At 43.5% G+C, this 19355-nt stretch overlaps 1 protein-coding gene across 9 annotated transcripts in view; it reads left to right on the top strand.

Moving 5' to 3' along the window:
• Window positions 1-19355, top strand: part of RERE (arginine-glutamic acid dipeptide repeats) — a 223344-nt gene that overhangs the window by 137490 nt on the left and 66499 nt on the right. For all 9 annotated transcript variants that reach the window (XM_061347896.1, XM_061347895.1, XM_061347897.1 and 6 more), the window contains 3 exons: window positions 1833-1957; window positions 2523-2622; window positions 13111-13209. In XM_061347896.1, the coding sequence (XP_061203880.1) occupies window positions 1833-1957; window positions 2523-2622; window positions 13111-13209 (324 nt within the window). The remainder of the gene's footprint in view (window positions 1-1832; window positions 1958-2522; window positions 2623-13110; window positions 13210-19355) is intronic.

The raw sequence follows: 19355 nt of genomic DNA, 5'->3' as shown, positions 1-19355 counted from the left end.
GAGGAAAAGAAAGTCCTTGGCAGTTACACCGGTAGTATTCTTTTCACTGGTCATAATAAGAGTACTGTAAATGATACCTTCAGAACAACTTTCATCTCAAATTGCCATCTAATATTTTGGCAGGGATTAGTCATCCGTGCTGTAGGGTGTAATTACTAGGTGCATTTATGGGCGGAAAGAAAAAGTAGGAAGAAGGTCCACGGATGTAGAATACTGTTAGCTTTTGCTTCCTTAATATTTTTAGCTTCCATTGTTCTTCCACTCGTTTGCTGAGCATCTCTTTGTTTCAGACAAACGCCATTGCTAAAAGGATATATTCATTAGTGTAGGGTGTAATCTTAAGATCTATGCATGGTGATTGTAGGCTGCGATAGGAAGTCAGATTGAAGATGATATTGCTGCTTTCCATTGTGTAGTCTGATTCAGGGACTAGATCAGTTTTCCTCCACCCACCTTAGTGGTAATAAGGTATCTGTACCAGAAACAACGCTGAGATCCCAGTAGTGGTTTCTGATGAGTACCTGTTGCCTTCATTTCCCTTAAATTGTGTGTGTTACAAATGGTAGAGGTCTGTTGGGGTTGCTTTAATGCTTAGTACACAGGTACCTCAAACTGCTGCTTGTATCATAACAGCAAATAGGGACACAAGTGAAGGTAAAGACATAGAATTACATGCACTGGAGGAGGAGATTGGGTCTGTACTATATATTCTCCTATGAAGACTTGGCTAACAAATTAATGACCAGAGGTGTTGAGAGGAAGTTCTTCTTGGGAGTAACTATAGTAATCCAGCATGTTCCTTGGGTACACAAGGGTGAACATTCATCTCAGAAAGCAGCCCAGTCACTAGGATGCATAGCTCATAGAAGTCTCATCCTGCTGTAATGCTTGCTTATCCTTCTCCAGAAGAGAAGTTCAATGGCATCTCCATTTTCCCAGGCAAGGAGTAAAATAAAGTACAGATTAAAGAGCAGAACATGAAAGACATCTGAACCTGTGACTTGTAATTACTGGTTATGTGTAGCTGTTGCCTCTCAAATATGTTTAGCGTTGTAAGCATAGGAGGTAATTACAGGGCTTAAAAGCTGTTTCTGAAGAGGCTCTCAGCTATCTCATCCCCTAGCAGGAGATGACTAAAGATGCTAATTGGGTCTCTGGATACAGTGGAATACTTAGTGGCAGAGTTCATTTCACTGAGCTATCTCATTTGCAGGAGGTATCTTTGTTTCTCTTTAGAGTTTTAATGATTTGCTGAGGAGTTAATTTTAAACTTGGTGTCAAATGTGTAGGGTTTTAAACTGATTTAAAAGGGTACACAGATGGTAGCCACGTTCTTGCCTTCTTTCATATTAGGATGTTACAGGAGCATGTTTTAGCTCAGGAAGCAGGAGCTGTAGCAGCATCTTTTTGACAAATGAAAACTGTCTCTTTGAGGGTGAATTGTTGGATTTCTATACAGTAGAGGGCTACCTATGCAGTGCAAAATGGTTTACTTTCCAACCGTAGCATTTCTGCAGGCACGCTTGCACTTGGTCTGTATGCAGAAGGGTTTCACTGGTGGTGGTGGGCTGAGAGGTGGTGTTAACCCTGCATGACTGTCTGAAAATGAACTCCCTTCTAAACGAAGGAATGCTGGATAAAGTGAAGAGATGACCCATCAAACTTCTGAAACTTGGATCGAATGGCTCTGCTCCTTGTTGTCTGAATATCTTCCTTGTATGAGATCCCAGTATTCCAGAGACTTTAGATACATTGCTATTGATAACACTGTGCATCCTCCTAACACGTTTCACAACAAATGTCTGTATGAACCCTCATTATTCTTCTTCCAGGCTAAGCTTCCTGATCTGCAGCCATTTCCTTCCCCAGATGGTGACACAGTGACACAGCATGAAGAACTGGTGTGGATGCCAGGAGTCAATGACTGCGACTTACTCATGTACCTTAGGGCAGCAAGGTAATTCCAGCCAAGATACTACCATGTCCTTAGAATGCTGTAATGGAAACGTGGACCACTGTGTATGTGCAGTGGCTACAGTCACTCCTTTCTGTTCTGTTTGCCTGGTAGATTAATGGCACTGGTGGGCCTCTTCGTAATTCAGAGTATGAGTAAAGTGCTTGTAGTTTGCAAGAATACAGAGATGGAGGGAATCTGCAGTTTCCTAACATCATGAAACTAATCTTACAACAAAAAGGTGGCTGTCTCTGGTGAGACTGTCCTCAGGTATGGAGGTTCTGTCTTCCATAATCCTGATCAGGCTTTGGTACCGCTGCAGTGCAGGTTTTTATTGGATGGAATGCACTTAGATTGGATTTTACTTTTGAATTAGTTTTTCCATGTGCTGGGCTGACTCAGCTTTGCATTAGAACTGTTCATGGTGCCTTCTTTTACTTGTTTCCACATTATCACAAGGCCCTGAAATAGGTGATTTAAGGTGTAAATCTACTATTTGTGTATTGCATGATGTGTGCATCAAACAGTGGCTGAAGACTTTAAACTTTTTTCCCCTCAAACCATAAAGGAGCATGGCAGCTTTTGCAGGCATGTGTGATGGAGGATCCACAGAAGATGGTTGTGTTGCAGCCTCCCGTGATGACACTACACTTAACGCCCTCAACACAGTAAGTATATAGAATGACTGCATGGAAGAACAGGCTTTCCATTTATTTCTGGACTACTTGAAGCATGTAGTGCTTAAAATACTTAGCAGATGAAACAGATTTGGGGATCACAATATGTGTACGATGTGTATTAGGATATTGTAACTTCCTTTCAATGCCAAATGGTTTTCATAAGTCACCTATAGAACTCAAGGAATAAGCTTTTGGGTGGCACCTTTACGATGACAGGTAGTGAGTGTTCTGTATGGGAAGCTGCTCAGGTTAAGTACACCTTACTCATTGTCCTTTCATTCAGTCCAGCTAGCTTCTAACTGTAGGCAAACAATAGTTATTTCCCAGAAGGAAGACTCATAATGCCATCAGCTGTGTAGTGCCATGTATGTGGCAATGACTGTCTGCAGTTTGTCCCACTCATGATCCAGTCTTACTCGTTGGTTTATATTTGGATGCGTGTATCCAAATGTTCTCTTGCATAAACACAGTGTGTGTAAATAAAGCGTTACTGAGGAGTTATGTAGTTGTAAGTGTATGTTGAGATGCCTACACAATTGCAGTGCAGCCACAACAACTAACTGTATGGGGGAGGGTGGGGGGGACTGTCATCCTACACGACATGGTTTTCTAAGGTTAAGCTGAAAAAACGTGCCTGTCATTCCATGTTTTTTGGTGACACAAGGAAATCTACAGTTGTTTGCTTCCCCAGAACCCTGTCTGCAGCTGCGGGAGAATTGTGGTGGTAGTGGCTAGGCTGAAGTGTGTCTTCATTGCTCCCTGAGGTGAATGTGTCTATCTTAGTCCTTTGGTTCCTTCCCTAAAGACAGCCAGTGTGTTAAAGACATAGTACTTGGCAAGAATTGCAGTTAATTCTGTATTGCCCATCCTGTTTCTTACCTTTTGACACTCTATTCCTTCCTTTCTCTGGGGATGGATGCTGTGCGATTCTGGTGTCTCACCACTCTAGAGCATTCTAAGTTGTCCTCTGACATCTTCCTTAGAGCCTCCAATCTCTGTTAAGGCCAGTAATCATCAAAGAGCTTTTGGAATTGGAATTTCTTTCCCTTTATCATCCATAATAAAAGACTAATGCAGAAAATCCATTTAACTTCACAGCTTCGCTATCTAATACATCCTTTAATCACTTGGGATTCCAAGGAGCCTGCAGTTGCACTTGTGGACTTCTTTCTTTTGAGACTTAGATAGTCCCAAATGATTTTGTTTCTGTTCTTATGGTTCTTTTCTCTTTGTAATTCTAGTGCACATCTATTTCAGATCACTGCTGATTTATCTCCTGAACGGGGGAGCATTTCATACTTCTGAAGTAAAAGCACTCTACAAACTCTTATCCTCTTAAATCTTGTTTGTGGATGTGTAATAATGCTGACTGCTGCTGTCCTGACTTCCCTTTCCCCTCAGTATGACATTGTAATGTATGGCAGTAAGACTTACCCTGTGGTTGGGGTGTAATCATCTCATGAACTTCAGCATTGCTTAAGTTTCTCTTCTGTAGACATTGCGATGCATGTCCTCTGTTCCTCTCCAGGCTGGATTTCAACCTGGTACTGACACAGCCTAGTTCCCATTCACTACTCAGCCTGAATATGGGCTGTTGGACTTCCAAGAAACTACAGTCTGCAAAGTTTGACCTTAATGGCTCTTGAAAGCTGCTCAGGCTTCTCTGGTGGTTGATTTGTTCATGCTGCAAAACTCTCCTCTGAGTACTGACACTGTTCAGAGCAGTTTCAGAAGGCAGTGGGGATGCTTTCATTGCTCACTAGAATAGTGTTATTCTTATGAATAATAGTTCTGTCAGGAGGGATATTTGAAGGAATTGTATTTCCAAGAGCCTACTTTTTGAGTAACTTAAACCAGTTTAACCTGTTCTCCTGACAGAGTTGGGACCCTTCTTATCTTTTAGTTCACCATCGACCCTAAACCATGAGATCCATCTGCTGCATTGTGAGACTCTCACCCTGCACTTAGTTGTGGTTTTGGTTAGAAATTATCATACCCAACACAGAAGAGCAATGTGAGGAATGTGTTATGGTATGATTTCTTATTATGGAAATCCAATAAACTTCAGAGCCAGACTTCATCTAAATCACTCCTGACAAGCTCCTTTGCCAGTGTTTTATTTATGTAGTAACAGATGCTGTAGCCCTCAGCATGATTGATTGTTAATTATACCAGCTAGAAATGAAGATCATTGGAGGGCACAATGCAACTTATATATCAGCTCGGTGAAATGATTATTTACTAATGGGCCAGGTAGATTTTGGGCTGTTGGGATTTGATGCCACATTCATCACTCTAACCCTTAGGAGCTCATCTCCCATCTCATGAGTGCTGGCTGTCACGCAGAGAGTATGGAGGAATGTATATTAGGTCCTGAAAGTCTTTCGCCATGATCCTTGAAGGTAGAGAGGGTCTTTTCTGTTACAGGACCATAGAACAGGTACCTGAATTGGGCTGACTTCCTAAAACTAGCTGGGGTTTGTGCTTCAGATATTCACAAAGGTTATTTGGTGAATTAGTCCTTAAAATATTAGTCATGTAAGACAAAACTACGCATATTGAGTACATCTTTACTTTACCAGTTTTATTATTGACCCATAAAGCCATTTTTATTACTGAACTGGTAGATGATGGGAACCCTTCAATATTCATATAGGTACCCAGTTCCTCCCATCTTGTGATCTGCAGAACCATGTCGCTTAGAGGCAGAACTCCTTAGAAGTGGAAAGGGAAATGGAAATGCTAATTTGAGGTATCCCAAACCTTGTTTTGGGTCACTCTGGATAACCCGATTGCATTCTGAGCATCAGCATGCCTGATGTGAGAGTTTCCTAATTAATACTCAGCAGTAATGCACTTTGCTCTTTTAATGCTTTGGGGCTTTGAGCGTGGCTAGGCATCACTTTGTAATGCTCAGAATACCAGCACAAAGCCCCTCAAAACACTGTATTTACTGTGCAGATCCTGAGTGAGAAAAACATGCAGGAGAGCCAGGATGTAATCAGCCACTTGTGGGGTTGTTTTTGTCTATTCCAAGCTAAGTGAAACTTGGAAATCAAGGGGGAAACCTCGGGATTCATTCCTGTTCCAAGTCAGGCTGTTTAACTACCTGATTTTGCATAGCCCAAGCATCTGACACAGTGGCTTGTTTTCTTCTGGAGAAGGAAGAAAAGGCTGGGCAAGTATTTGTAAGGAATGGCCAATTGTGGTTCCAATACATTTTATTTGGGGGCAAGTTTCTTCTGAGTTGATTTTGAGATGCTTCACTGTGATGAGGACCTGTTACAAGGATCGGAGCTGCCAAGCCCTGCAGATTAGAGCTATCAAAAAAGCTTAATAGTACAACAGTGATATGGTGAATACTGGCCATAAACTGAGCTGCCACTGCTGGCAAGTACTGTGGAGTCAGAGCAGCGTAAATCTTAGTGTAGTTTCTGCCCTTCCCTTCCTCCCATTTCCTTGCCTCTGTGCTCCAGAGCTGTGATTTAGCATCAGATCTGGTTTAAGATCCTTTTTATACTCCATACTAATACAAAGCCAGAACCTCATGACCTCTTTTATCCTGTGCTGCTCTTGACCTATGCCTGCTGTTCAGAGTTTCTGCAGGTCTTTTCTCCGAGTATCCAGGTCAAGAAGGAGTTAAATTACTGCTTTGGTCTCAGTGTTATGAAAGCTCCAGGATAATAATTCCTTCTCAGTGTTCTGCCTTTCCCATTGTTCTGACTCAGCAGTAAGTGTGAGCATCAGTTCTCTAAAACAGCAGACCCTGGGAATGTCAGGGTGCAAACTCAGTGTGTGTGAGAGTGGATCTCAGAGGTTGTGGTTGGTTTTGATGGGGAAATCAGAGCCAGCAACTCCGTTTATCCTCATATGGTAAGAAAATAGCATCCGTCCACCTTGCATACTACTGCATGGAGTAGACAAAACAATCACATGCTAATACTGTATAAATCTCTCTTTAGTAATAGCATTGTTCTGACTTCTCATAACACACTCTTACATGGGAACATGTCATTATAGTGACAAACATAATATATCCAGTTTAAGGAGATTCTATTCCAAGTAAGATGTCACCCAGACAAATTAGTCCCTGTTTTAACTTGCCTTTAGACCAGATTTTCTTGTTCATTAACTACAGACAAGGTTGAAAGCATCAAAAATGATTTAAATATATGTTAGCATTTCTTATTATTACTGCTTTTCCTTTTGGATGAGTCTTAATTAACAGTTACTCTCGTGGTTCAAATGAGGTAGCGCAGCACTTCAGGGGCCATCGCTCCCTGCCTGGGCATGCAGGAAGACGAAGCCACCTCGAGTGCCTAAGACAGCTTTGCCACTTTGAATTTTCATTCATCCTTATCCTTGCTTTTGGGGGAAAAACTTCAGTGCTTCATTTGCAAGATGAGTCAGGAAATCTGTCTGGAGAAGCTGTTGGGACAGGCAGATGAAAAGGGCCGGGAATGACAGCCAGGGATCCTTGGAATGTGTTTGGGAATATGTAAAGTATTCATTTTTTTCATAGAATGCTTTCACAAACCTCTAATAACAGGTTTGGGTTAAAGGGACGTTAAGGCTCATCCAGCTCCAACCCCTGCCACGGGCAGGGACCCCTTCCACTGGAGCAGCTTGCTCCAAGCCCCTGTGTCCAACCTGGCCTTGAGCACTGCCAGGGATGGGGCAGCCACAGCTTCTCTGGGCACCCTGTGCCAGCGCCTCAGCACCCTCACAGGGAAGAGCTTCTGCCTAAGAGCTCAGCTCAGTCTCCCCTCGGGCAGGTTCAAGCCATTCCCCTTGGCCTGTCCCTACAGGCCCTTGTCCCAAGCCCCTCTCCAGCTTTCCTGCAGCCCCTTTAGGCACTGGAGCTGCTCTCAGGTCTCCCCTTCAGGAGCCTTCTCTTCTCCAGGCTGCCCCAGCCCAGCTCTCTCAGCCTTTTGAAAGCTTTGTTTTAAAATGCTGGTACAAGTTCTGCAGGTATTTGGGAAGTTCTTGTCCTGGGTGCTTGTGGAGCATGAGCCATGCCTGTTGCACTGGCCCACAAGAGCACATGGCACAGCTGGCACATCTGGCTCCCTCTACTGCTCTGTGTTTGGCACCTGAATTTGAGCTGTTTGGCAGAGCCTGGCAGTACCAGGGTGTGCAGAGTGGCTGTAGCACAAGCATCTGGCTTCTTAATCACCATCATTAGCATCTTAGAGCACTTTGTTGCAATTAGACTTATTTAGAAGCTGAAAATAGGTTAGAATTGGGGGAAAGAGATGGAACTTGCTTTTTGGGGTATTCTGGAGTTGCATGGGTTGTTTGGGGGTGTTTTGCTTTTGTTTTGGGGTTTTTTTGCGAAGCATTGGCACTGATTTGTACGTTTTCAAGGTTCAGGTACCACAAATCAGATACAAACCACCAGAACCAGTAGTTACTTTCTCTTGAAGCAGCTTCCTGACTTCTGTCACCTTCTTTGAGATTCAGATTCCTCTGCAGGCCAAGCTGTATCAACTGGTTATAAATGACAACTTCCCAGTTAACTGGGAGAGCAAAACAAGCTTTGTGAGCACAGTCTCCTTGTTGGACAGATCAGGTTCTGGACCAGTTTGAGGTGTCCTTGGGCACCAGAGGGAGCTCAGCAAAGTGGTTCTGCTGTCTGAGAAGGGTGTATCTTTTAGCTCGGATCCACATTGTTGGGTGTTGAGGCAGGTGGGGAGGAGGTTGTCCATGAACTAGGAATTGGGAAGGAAATTCCCGGATCTAACAGGTATTTGGGGCTAGTTGTTGGGTGTCAGACGTGGTTGATAAAAATCAAACGTTGCCATTTTGGAGGATGAGCACTTTAAAGAAAGCTACATTTGTAAGTAGATTTTAGGGCAAGATGTCCATGGCTATAAAGAGCACCTGCATCAGACTGAAATGTGGCAACTTTGGTACTGAAAGATGTGGCCTGAGTTCCATTTTGTATTAAATTAGGTTCTTGGATTACAGTAATTACACCAAAAGGCCTCGCTACTCAAGCCACATGGCAGTAATCCTTGTTCTGCTTTTCATTTTGCTTGTCTTTTTCCTTCTCTCTTCCCTCATTTTCTATGCTCTTAAGCATGCTGCAGTTTTACAGAGAGCTACTGGGTATCTTGACCAGTGTCAAGACAGTGAGAGAAGTAAATCACTCATAAATAAGTCCCTTGTTCTTAAGCCTGCAGAGATCTAAATAACTGGTGCTTCAGTAGAGATGCTATTTGAATATTGACAGCGCAGCACCAAGCAAACACCATCTTCTTCCAATCTACTGAAATCCCTTGCTTGGCAGCAGTGGAAATCTTCTTTTGGATGCTCTGTGTTATTTGAGTCTTGAGATGCTCTTGTGATACTGGTAATATTTACTGCATGTTGGACAGGGCTTGGAGCAAGCTGCTCTAGGGGAAGGTGTCCCTGCCCATGGCAGGGGGTTGGAAGTGGATGAGCTTTAAGGTCCCTTCCAACCCAAAGCAGTCTGGGATTCTGTGTTGACCAGGCCAGGTTTTACATCCCTGTTCCCTGACAAGTGATGTGATTTCTGACCAGTGGAAGAGCCTGGGGAACTGCTGAATTCCAGTGCTGGACATGCCTGCATCCGCACAAAATGTGTTCCATCTCAATAATCCCTTCTGCTTTTATTGGCTTTTCTGGGTTACATTTCAGAGGAGCTCAGCACTACTTTCTCACTATAGTAGCAATGTTTTCCCTTAGAGAAAGAGACTCTGGAATCTAACAGCATTCTTAATGCCCTGCAATTATTTAATGTTGTAGCATGAATGCAGCCTAACTCAGATGGGCTTTTCAACAGAGATCATAATGACTGTAATTGCCAAAGGATGCCTTGCTGAAGCAGAAGCTGCCAGATGCAATGCCATTCCCATCTAAAAAGGTCATGGTAAAAGGGACATTTAAATTAAGTTATAAATTACAATTGAAGAACAATATTTTGATGAGCAAGACCAGAGATGTCAGAGCTGCAAGAGGTAATTCATGGGTTCATTACAGAACAGAGGTGCCTGACAGCTGAGCCATGCCAAGAGGAGAATTTATTTGCAGCATCACACAGAGAATGGCAGCTCTGCTGAGGAGCTGTAGCAGGAACTTGAAACCTTGTGGTGATGTGCAGACCCTATGGCAATAAGGCTTGCCTGTGATCCTTTAATGGCTGTTGTAATAGGAAGGAGGGGTTTGGACAATGGGCACATGCAGAATTTCTTCTTTAATCTGCCCAGTGATGCAGAAGTTGCTGGATTTTCTCTCTCGAAGCACATTTGTGTCACTCCTTTTTGCTGCAGTGGGGTACATGCATAAAGCCATGGTGCTTCAGCACTTAGATGGCAGAGTTAAAGCTAAAATAGGTGATTCTCTAGATGGCAGGATGGTAATGTAGTGTTTATAGCAATACCTTGAGGAGTCTGACCAGAACTTAATGAAACCATAGGCAGTCATCATCAACTATTATTTATATGGTTGAGTAGCTTGCCAGTAAAGTCCTTTTATATATATTACATGACCAAAAGTAATAAGCAGAGAATGAGCCACATTGAAACACGTAAATTTACCTCTGGCACTTATAAGAAAACATTCTGCCTTTTTGCTGCATTATTCTCCTCCTGACACTAAAAAAAGCTTCTTTATATTCAAGTTTTACCTCTCTTGCTTGCTAAAAAGTAACATTTTCTCAGAAGACCCTAAACCTGCCTGTTTTGGGTCCCTTGTTTTCACATCTGCATCTTCTGTTATAGGACTCTTCTCTTACATTATGGCTGTTGTGGTTATTATTAATGCCATTATTTGGTCCAAAGTTGATGCTTTATTTTGTGTTGCTGGTCTGGGCAGTTCTGATGGCCTGGAAACCCTTCTGGTTTTCCCTAACCAGTCCCTTCTTTCTGGGCACGTCTGATTTATGTTTTCTTGCAGATTGAACTGCTTGGGCAATAGGGCTGCCAGGGAAAAAACACGTGTTGTCCTTGAGGCAAAAGAAAGATGCCCTCCAAATTACAAAGAGGCTTTGGCATTGCAGCATGTTTTGAGAGGGAGGAAAGGGGGAAAAGGAACAGAAGCACTATTCTCTTCAACACTGTCAGATTCCCTAAGTGAAAAACCCTTCTAGGTAGTGGCATGCACAGAAAGGAAAGCATTTGTAAGGTGAGCTGGCAAAACAAACAGTTCTTTTTTCATTCAGATGGATCTGAGCCCAGTGCTGGAGTGCAAACAAGGAGGAGAAATTAATGTGTACCCAGTAGAAAGGACAACATCGTGTTTTCATGCCTTTTTAAGTAGGTACTGCATACCAGAGGAGTCTTGAAAAGGCAAGTTAAAAACCATTTGAGGTGTGTGTTAGCGCTGGTGCTGTGAGCCTGGCTTTTGACTCTAATCACTTGAGCGTGGCTGATGTAAGATGGGCCAAGATATTGTTTCCTTTGCATGGAGGTGCAGTCATGGGAGCCAGCACTGTTGGAGTCACCAGGCAGATGGACACACCGTTGTTCTGTTGGACACAGGACTCTTTGGAGGCAGGTTTGAAAGCTATGGTGTCTGTACGTGATCGCAGGAGGTGCATCTCCTTGATGGAGAGCCATGTGAGGTGCTATTGATGGCTCTGGTGTGCTCATGCATCTCTTGGCAGTGGCTTGCAGGGATCAGATAGATGAAGAACGTAGGTGGGCCGGAGGTTGGTTTTGGGAAGGTGAGGTGTTGTTTCCTATGGTTACCCTGCATTAGTACATCCAGTTCTAAATTACTGCACAGACTATCTTAAACTTCCCTGTAGGTGCCATATAAAAAGCTGAAAATGAATGGAAAATCACTCTGGCTGAGTTTGCTTTCTTGTTCCCATGATACTATCCAAGCACTTGTTTTAGAGCAGTAACACCCTGAAAGCTGTTGTTATTTTAGTTGTTGGTAAGGAACAAAACCTGTTGAGGCCGCCGGTGAAGGGAACATTAGTATTTGTTCTCCAAACACACTGCAGGTAATGATCAGAGGGCTTTGCCCAGTAGTGACCTCTGATTTTAAGATGTGCTTCACTTACTTTAGAAGTCTTTCAAGCATAAGAAACATTCTGGGTGCCCCAGCAACTTGGAGGAGGTGGGAGAGCACCTTCAGTAGCTCAAGATCTGTTCCTACTGATGATAGATTTGAGGCAGTTTGTAAGGTAACACAGAACGTACTGATTTCTTCCTTCATACAGCTGATAACATGCGCATCCCTGTCTGTAGGGGTGTGCAGTGTGGCTGTGGGCTGTGCATTTCTCCTCTTACAGCTAACCCAGTCCTCTGCATTTCTGCAGTGCTCATTGCAATGTTCTCTGGGACTGCTGAAGCCCAGGTCTAGCAGCATGGAAGCTTCTAGAGATGGGGATGCAGGCAGCTCAGGCAGGGAAGGAAAAGCAGGAGATAATCCATGTACAGAATCATGTTTTGGTTGTCCCTGTTGTAAAGAGACTTTGGAGAGTGTTCAATTCTACGATGCTAATCTGTAGCTTTGAAGCTTTGGTTTGCTTAGCACGTTGTGGACAAAAACTGCCTCTTGTCATGTGGGGAAGCTTGAATGCAAATTGTTCTCCCTTTTGGGTATAGGAAGATAATTCAGGTTTTGTCATCCCTACAGTATTTCTTTTTCTTGGAGATCATTTCCAGAAGACACAGGGCAGGTTCCTCCCTGGTGCTTCAGGCCTTCAAATCCCACTGTGCTTTGAAGATAGGACAGGCCGTAAATCTGCAGCGTGCTAAATGTTTGCTATCAAGAGTTAAGAGCGGATTCTCCTGGGTTCATTGTTGGATGCATTTTTCAGTGTAGTTGTTTCTGTGCCTCACCCTGATTTAAATGTCTACGGCCTGCTTCACACAGCTTTTAATCATATGGAAACCCAATTTATAGGGGGAAATAAGGGATACCATAGGCTGTGACAGTGAGGTCAACTTAATAGACATCCCTACTTGCTTTTATGTACTCCTGTAGCTATCTGTAAAGGTTTTGTTTCTCTTCTATGCTTCCTTTCCGACAGCGTGGTGATCTCTGCAAGAGAGTTTTCTGGATGGGTAAACACGATATCCCATGATTTGCAGCCGTGTGTGTGAGGTTTTCCAGTTGTTCCTGCTAATCTGAACAAAATCCGGTGCTTAAAATTCAAATCCTTTGGAAAAGTCTTTTGTTGGAGCTTTTTTAACTTTTCCTTGGAATTTCTGATGTAAAAAAACAACATTAAAGTTAACCAAAAAATCTTCAGTGCTTTATGGGCTCAAACATTATCTGGGAGAGAAAGGAAGGGGAAAAGCACCCTTGGTTTAATGCTGTTTTTTCTACTAATACAATCCCAATTGCCCTTCAGTTGGTTTAAATTTCACTTCATAGATCAACAATGAAAATCATTAGGCATAGAACATCTCCTGTGGCCCCATTTAGTGGCTTTTCTCCAATATCAGATCCCTGCTAATCCCATTGAATGATCTATTTGTCTTCTTTATTTTTTAGCTACATGAAAGTAACTATGATGCTGGAAAAGCCCTGCAGCGCTTGGTGAAGAAACCTGTGCCAAAACTGATTGAGAAGTGTTGGACTGAAGATGAAGTGGTAGGGAAATGAATTATTCCCTTGAGCCTTATAGTTCATGTTGCTTCTCTTGCTGTTTTCTTTCTCTTAGTTTCCTTTCTGTCACGACATTGTCTTTATGGGCAAATAATTTGTTGCACAGGATGATTTTCATGCACGATTCTGAGTTAGTGGGGTCTTGATTGATCTTCATAACTTTATTAGATGGAGGAGAATACCTTTCCAATAGTAGAACAAGAGAAGATCAAGTGACTGTTCTGGAGTGGATGCTGTGAGGTAAATGAATAGCTGCGAAACCCTGGATCCTAAACTTCACTTTGATTTTCACCTCCACGAAAGCCGTTAATGTTCATTAATTGGAGCAGGACAAGATGGAAAAGGCATACCAAGTCTTGTCCCAGGTGTTTTCCTGCTGGTATTGAGGATTTCAGTGTCAGCTCAAGCTGCCTGGTGTAAGGTTGGATATCAGTGCTTCTCCTAAACAGAGCTTGAGGTTAAGTCCCTTCTTCCCCTCCTGTGGAATCTTAGAAAGTGTTTACTGGCATAGTTCTTGATGGATGAACCTTTGACGAAGAGCAGACCAAAACCAGATTATCTGAAAGCTGGGATTTAGCCATCCACATTTACTTTAAAGTATGTAGGAATTGTCAGGCTCCAAAACAGTACTGAAAGGGTACATCCATCTTGTGTAGCTCCCAGAGTAGCGTATGGACACAATGAATTTGGGGCATGCAGTAAATGTGCAGTGTGTTGTTGTGGCCTCACAGTTACAGACCTGGAATTGCTGAGGGATTTGGGCTCACACAGTTTAACATCCCAGTACATTGCAAGTCTCGTCAATTTACCCATAGTCATAGTGCTGTTTCTTCCCCATGGCTGCTGGTGGTTTGTCTTTCTAGGTTTGGGGTTGTGCAGGCAGAGAAGGAACATCTAAACTTGTCATTCTCCCCTTCAGACAGAGGTTGAGGCTTTTGGTGTGCATGGCTTTGGATTGAAACGTTGCTGTTATTAGCCTACTAAATGATGCTGTCCTGCAGTATGATCAGTGGGAAAGGATAGTTTTGACCCAAGAAAGGCCCCTCTGCATCAAAGCTGTAGCTGACAGAGAGGGCTTGCTGCAGGGAAAGCCCTTCACACTCACGTACCACATGTATTTATTTATGGGTATGCTTCCAGATGTGGGGGAGATGGTATCTGTGTGAGAACCCGTCAAGCAGAGGTGCTCCTTGTGGTTCATTCTCCAGCTTAATTGCTGCGTTTGTGAGGTTTCTGCTGGCTTCGTTTTCATCCATCTGATACAATGCATCCGTGCTTATTAACCAGCTTTCTGGGGGGCTCTGAACTGCCATAAATCAGGGGAAGTTGGGAGCAAATTACACATTCTTCATTTGCCGAGGCCTTGTAAACAAACACGCTCTTAAACAGCGCATTCATCACGAGAGGCATTTTCTGGCAGCGGCTGGAATCCGAAGGCTGCTGCGTTACAGCCCTTTGTTTGTCAGGCCTTGCTGCTCAAGCCAGCACACATTTGACTGTTTAAAGTGAACCCGGGGTGTTTTCAGTCCCCAGGAGAAGCCCTGAACCAGTTGATTTGGGTTCCAGCGGCAAACTGGGTTCTGTTTTAATGCTGCTGTTAATTACACGTCACCGAATGGATCCCTGTGCAGTGGAACATGGGAGATGACAGGAGCTGACCATGTACCGCTCGGTTTGGGAAGGGGAAAATGTTCTATTTCCTAGCTCAATAGTTAGGCTGCAGTGTGTACTGAAGTAGGGAACCAGCTGGTTGGGAGTTAGTTATGATGAACTACTTATCACAGACCTTCCGAGTTGTTTATGGCTTTTATATTTCACTGTGGAAAAGCTCCTTCTATACTGTATTGGAGTAAGTGGGATAAAAATTCATCTTGTCATGTGTACTTAACAGGTATATAACTGGAAAGAAGTCTGCTATGGTGCAAAACAGCATTGCTCAGCTAAAAGTGACAAGTTTGGGTTTCCTCTTTGTTTCTTTTCCCCCTTTGAATGGATGCATTTTTTAGCTAGTTATTTGGTGATGTATTTCAAGTAGTAAATAATCAGTGGGTTTTTGCTCTTGTAATCCTCTACTGCAGTTGGCATTGATGCTGTAAACCAGAACTCATCCTTAATGGGTAAAACTTCCATGGGCTCTCAGCACTTGTTAATTATTCAGACAGTGGCTGCAGAGACTTTGTTTTAAGCTCTAGAAGTCTTTCAGGGAGTTCTTCCAATGAGTTCTGTGTGCCTGCTCTCCCCTTGTGCACACCTTTTGCAAGAGCTAGCTTAGGGCTAGGCCAGCTCACATAAACCTGTATTAAAGCTGGCTTATGCCGAAATCCATCAAAGAACCCCTGTGGTGATGTCGAGTGAGCGGGGATCGTGTGCTAGCACTGGCAGCAAAGCAGAGAGAAGTCTAAAGCCTAGAACACAGTTTCCTGATAAATTTTACCGTTATCTTGTCATAAAAGGGACTTTTGGGAACAGACCATAGGAACAAACACTTGGGGTGCCCTGCCCTGTTGGGAAGTTTGTGTTGTGTGAACTTCTGTTGTCTCTGCCTGCATCCATTCCCACCTTCAGGGTTAAACTGCACAGTCCCACGGGTAGTTTTCCTGTGTAGATTTTCCCCCCTTTTCCTTGTTTTCTTTTCCATCAGCTGCACCATGCTGTGAACGCCATGTGAGGGCTTTTTGACATGGATTTATCCATGGTAAATGATAAAGAATAGAGCCACACAAACAGAAAAAGCCAAGTTTAGTGAGAAGTAAACCACTGCTCCAGAAGTGCAAAGTGAGTACAGAATAACGATCATCGACTCTATAAATCACTGTCAGTCTCAGCTCGTTTTATCATATTTGTTCTTGTTCTGTTCCATCCAAGTTTCCAGAAACATCTGGCAGCCCTCCAGCCTCAGCAGAGCCAGAGATCAAACTGTGCTCTTATTTATAGACAGCTAAGCTCCACCTGCACAGCTTCAGAGCAGGGCTGGCCCTGGCGCTGGGTGAAACCCCCTCCGGATTAAAGCAGCTGCACTGCACTTCTGAGGCTTGTAAGGGAGGGTTCCTTATTGCTGGCTCTGAAACTGAGGAAGAAGGCTCTGTGATACATAAAGCTGTATAGGAACTCCACAAGCAAGTGTTTTCCAGGGAACACTGGTGTGTCAAACCAAAAGTATGGCCCAAATGGTTAAATTTTGGTGAGAGCTTTAAGTGTGTGTCTCCATCTCATAGTGGCAGGAAGATGCTCAGTAATGGCTGGTAGTCCAATGGCTTCTAAGGCAAGTGGAAGACCTAGGTTCAAACTATGGCACTGTTCGTACTGGCCTAGAAAACACAACACCTGCTTCCCTAATTTTTACAGCTTGGATAAAGAAGCAGGTACCACTCCAGGTACAAAGCTTGGTCATTCAAACTCCTCAACTGAGAAATGGCTCTGTGCTGTGTGCCCTGTTGAAATAATGCAGATCATGGCTTTTGTTGTCTCAGTTGTTCCGTTCTTGAGTTTCTGTAACCCTATGACCACCTTCTGCCTCCGGAACCCCCAAAAGTCCCCCATTAAGTTGATTTTTCTGCCAGATTCTGAAGATGAGCATCAGAAAAGATCTGCTGCAGGGAAGATGTGCAGCTGGGCAGAGAGCAGAGGGGAAGGAGCATTGTGGCAATGACAGGTAACTGGGCAAGGTGGCAGAGCATCCCAAGTAGAAGCATTGTTAACAGAGGGAAAGAACTGACCTGGTACCAAGTAACCCTTAAAACTTGACACCTCCCCAAGTCAAAACACCTCGAAGTCGGTTGGCATTTTGAGTGAGTCCATTTTCACTGTGCTGGATGATTCATGGAGTTGATTTTGTTGTGCACATGCTGGCAACACTGCCCAGCACAGGTCTCTGTAGGATTTGTGATGCAACACTATGAATAGCTCAAATTCACTGAAAACCTACCGATTTATGAAGCTTTTAACACTTTCTGTGGACTCTGTTGCCCATAGATAAAGCCTTTCTTGTTAACTAAACCAGCTTCGCCTGTGACCAAACTGTCAAGCAGGAGCTGCTTTGCAGTGATCAAACTGATTAAAATCATGGATAGAAGCGATGTTGTTTTGACTCCTGCTGATGTGGTTACAGAGGTTTAGATCAACTTAAACAGAGGGTAAAATCTGCCCGTGATTGAATTAAACGGAGGGCTCTGTGAAGATGGAGACAGAGGTTTGTTGTCTCCCTCGTGTTTTGAAACCTGTGGCTATTTTTAAACCTTTCTTATTCCAGTATGTAAATTCAGAAGCATACTGTGACCACCAGGCTTCCACACTGCCTAACAGAAGGGGCTGAAGTAGCTTCTCTGCTGATGCATGTACACGCAGCTCGAGCAGCAGCTGCTTCCTGTTTATAAAGGCTCATGCTCCACCTGACAGCATCAATTTCCAGTGAAGGGGGGTTGGATTCACTTCTAATGCTCATGGTTTTATTTCTGTGGACAAATTTGTCGAGCCATTGTCGTATATAATGCTGTATTTAAACACCTTATAGGCATGCACCCTATAAACTGATACCTAGCAGCAGTTTTCTGGTGGACTCTGGTTAGTGTTAGGCTAGAAAGCAGCGCAGTTCTGAGTAGATGCATTATTTGAGCAACCTGCTCTAGTTGAAGGTGTCCCTGCCCATGGCAGGGGTTTGCAACTGGATGAGTTTTAAGGTTCCTTCCAACACAAACCAATCTGTGATCCTATGAAGCTGTGCAGCACATCCCCTGTGTTGATACAGATGGTGGCAGTGCCCTCTTGCAAGTGTCCTACCACTGAATGCCACATCTGACATGGGTCATGATACTACTGAGCAAGGCTCATGTAGCTGTGGAAGGGGAACTGACTTAGCCATGGGGCATGTGTTCTATGGGGTATCTTCTGCTAAAATGGGATTGTAGAGGAGCCACTTCCCTCCTTTCATTTTCTTCAGCCATCTTCTCTAGTCTCCTTAAGAGCTAGTGGCACCCAGCCTCTCTAACACTGGTATCCATCACTCTGCGCCAGTAGGTTGTAGCACAAGCAAGATGTAGTTCCTGTCCGTCTGTCTTGCAACTCACTGAGAGAACGATGCTTCACTCAGACTCAACAAGGGATTTTCAGAGTGAAAGGTGAGTGAGGTCTACTCTGCATCTCATGGTCACCTCTGAATTTGTCTCCATCTTTGACAGGGTACAGGCATTTTTGATGCAAGCCACCAGAACTCCCTACGAAGACTGGAACGGTGCTAGTCAGTTGTTCTCCAGTTGGAAACGTTTCAAAACTGACATTCAGATTGTATTCTGAAATGTGCAGGCTTGGAGTTTGTCTATGGGGAACAGGTACAACAAACCTGAGTGCCTATATTTAAACTGGTGATACACTGCTTTGCTTTCCACAGGTTCCAAATCTGAAACTGTGGTCGTTACCTTCTTGCAGTTGAGGTTAAATTGAACACCCGTATTTCCTGGCATGGTTTCAATGGAAATATTTCACAGGGAAAATTGTCCTTGCAGAATTTCCACCCATTCTGGGTACAAAATCATCTCTGCAAAATGACTTTTTATCCTTTCAGTGATGTTCAGTACAGCTCTGACCTTCTCTTTGTTCCACGTCCAGAAATGAGCTTATTGTGCACGCTTCTATTTCAGATAAAAACCCTATCATTTACACAGGATGCAATGTTCATCTTAAGTTTTGTGAACTTGGAAATGACTTTCAATCCCGGTACACCTTGTGGAATAGAAACGTTGAAAGAAATAAACTCATTCAGAGTGTTCTTCACAGAACAGTCCTGATTCGATCTCACGGTTTTATTTCCTTAGTCAGAATATGGGTGTTTTTCTGTCTTTTTTTTTATATCAAAAGTACTAACAAAATCAATTCAGCTTCCAGAAGAGAAATATAAATCAGAACTAAAAGAGCCTCTAGTTTATTAGGTTTTTAATTAAACATGATGAACACATTTTAAATAACACAAAGGCCTCGGGCTGAGCTGCATCTAATCGAAACAGATTAAGTCACCCGTCCACACTTGGGTAGTTATTAATTCTGTTTACTTATGCATGCTAGCTACAGGCAGAGTTCGCTGCTGCTGTGTTGCAGTTTATTGCGCAGGGATGCTGTTGCTGCATGGAACTGTGCTCCTA

This window comes from Neopsephotus bourkii, unplaced genomic scaffold, assembly GCF_033783945.1.
Source record: "Neopsephotus bourkii isolate Nb327-2 ecotype Australia unplaced genomic scaffold, CSIRO-AGI_Nbou_v1 NB_333, whole genome shotgun sequence".
Classification (NCBI taxonomy): domain Eukaryota; kingdom Metazoa; phylum Chordata; class Aves; order Psittaciformes; family Psittacidae; genus Neopsephotus; species Neopsephotus bourkii.
The sequence above is the reverse complement of the archived record's forward strand: the minus strand, read 5'-3'. Positions and strand labels throughout refer to the sequence as shown.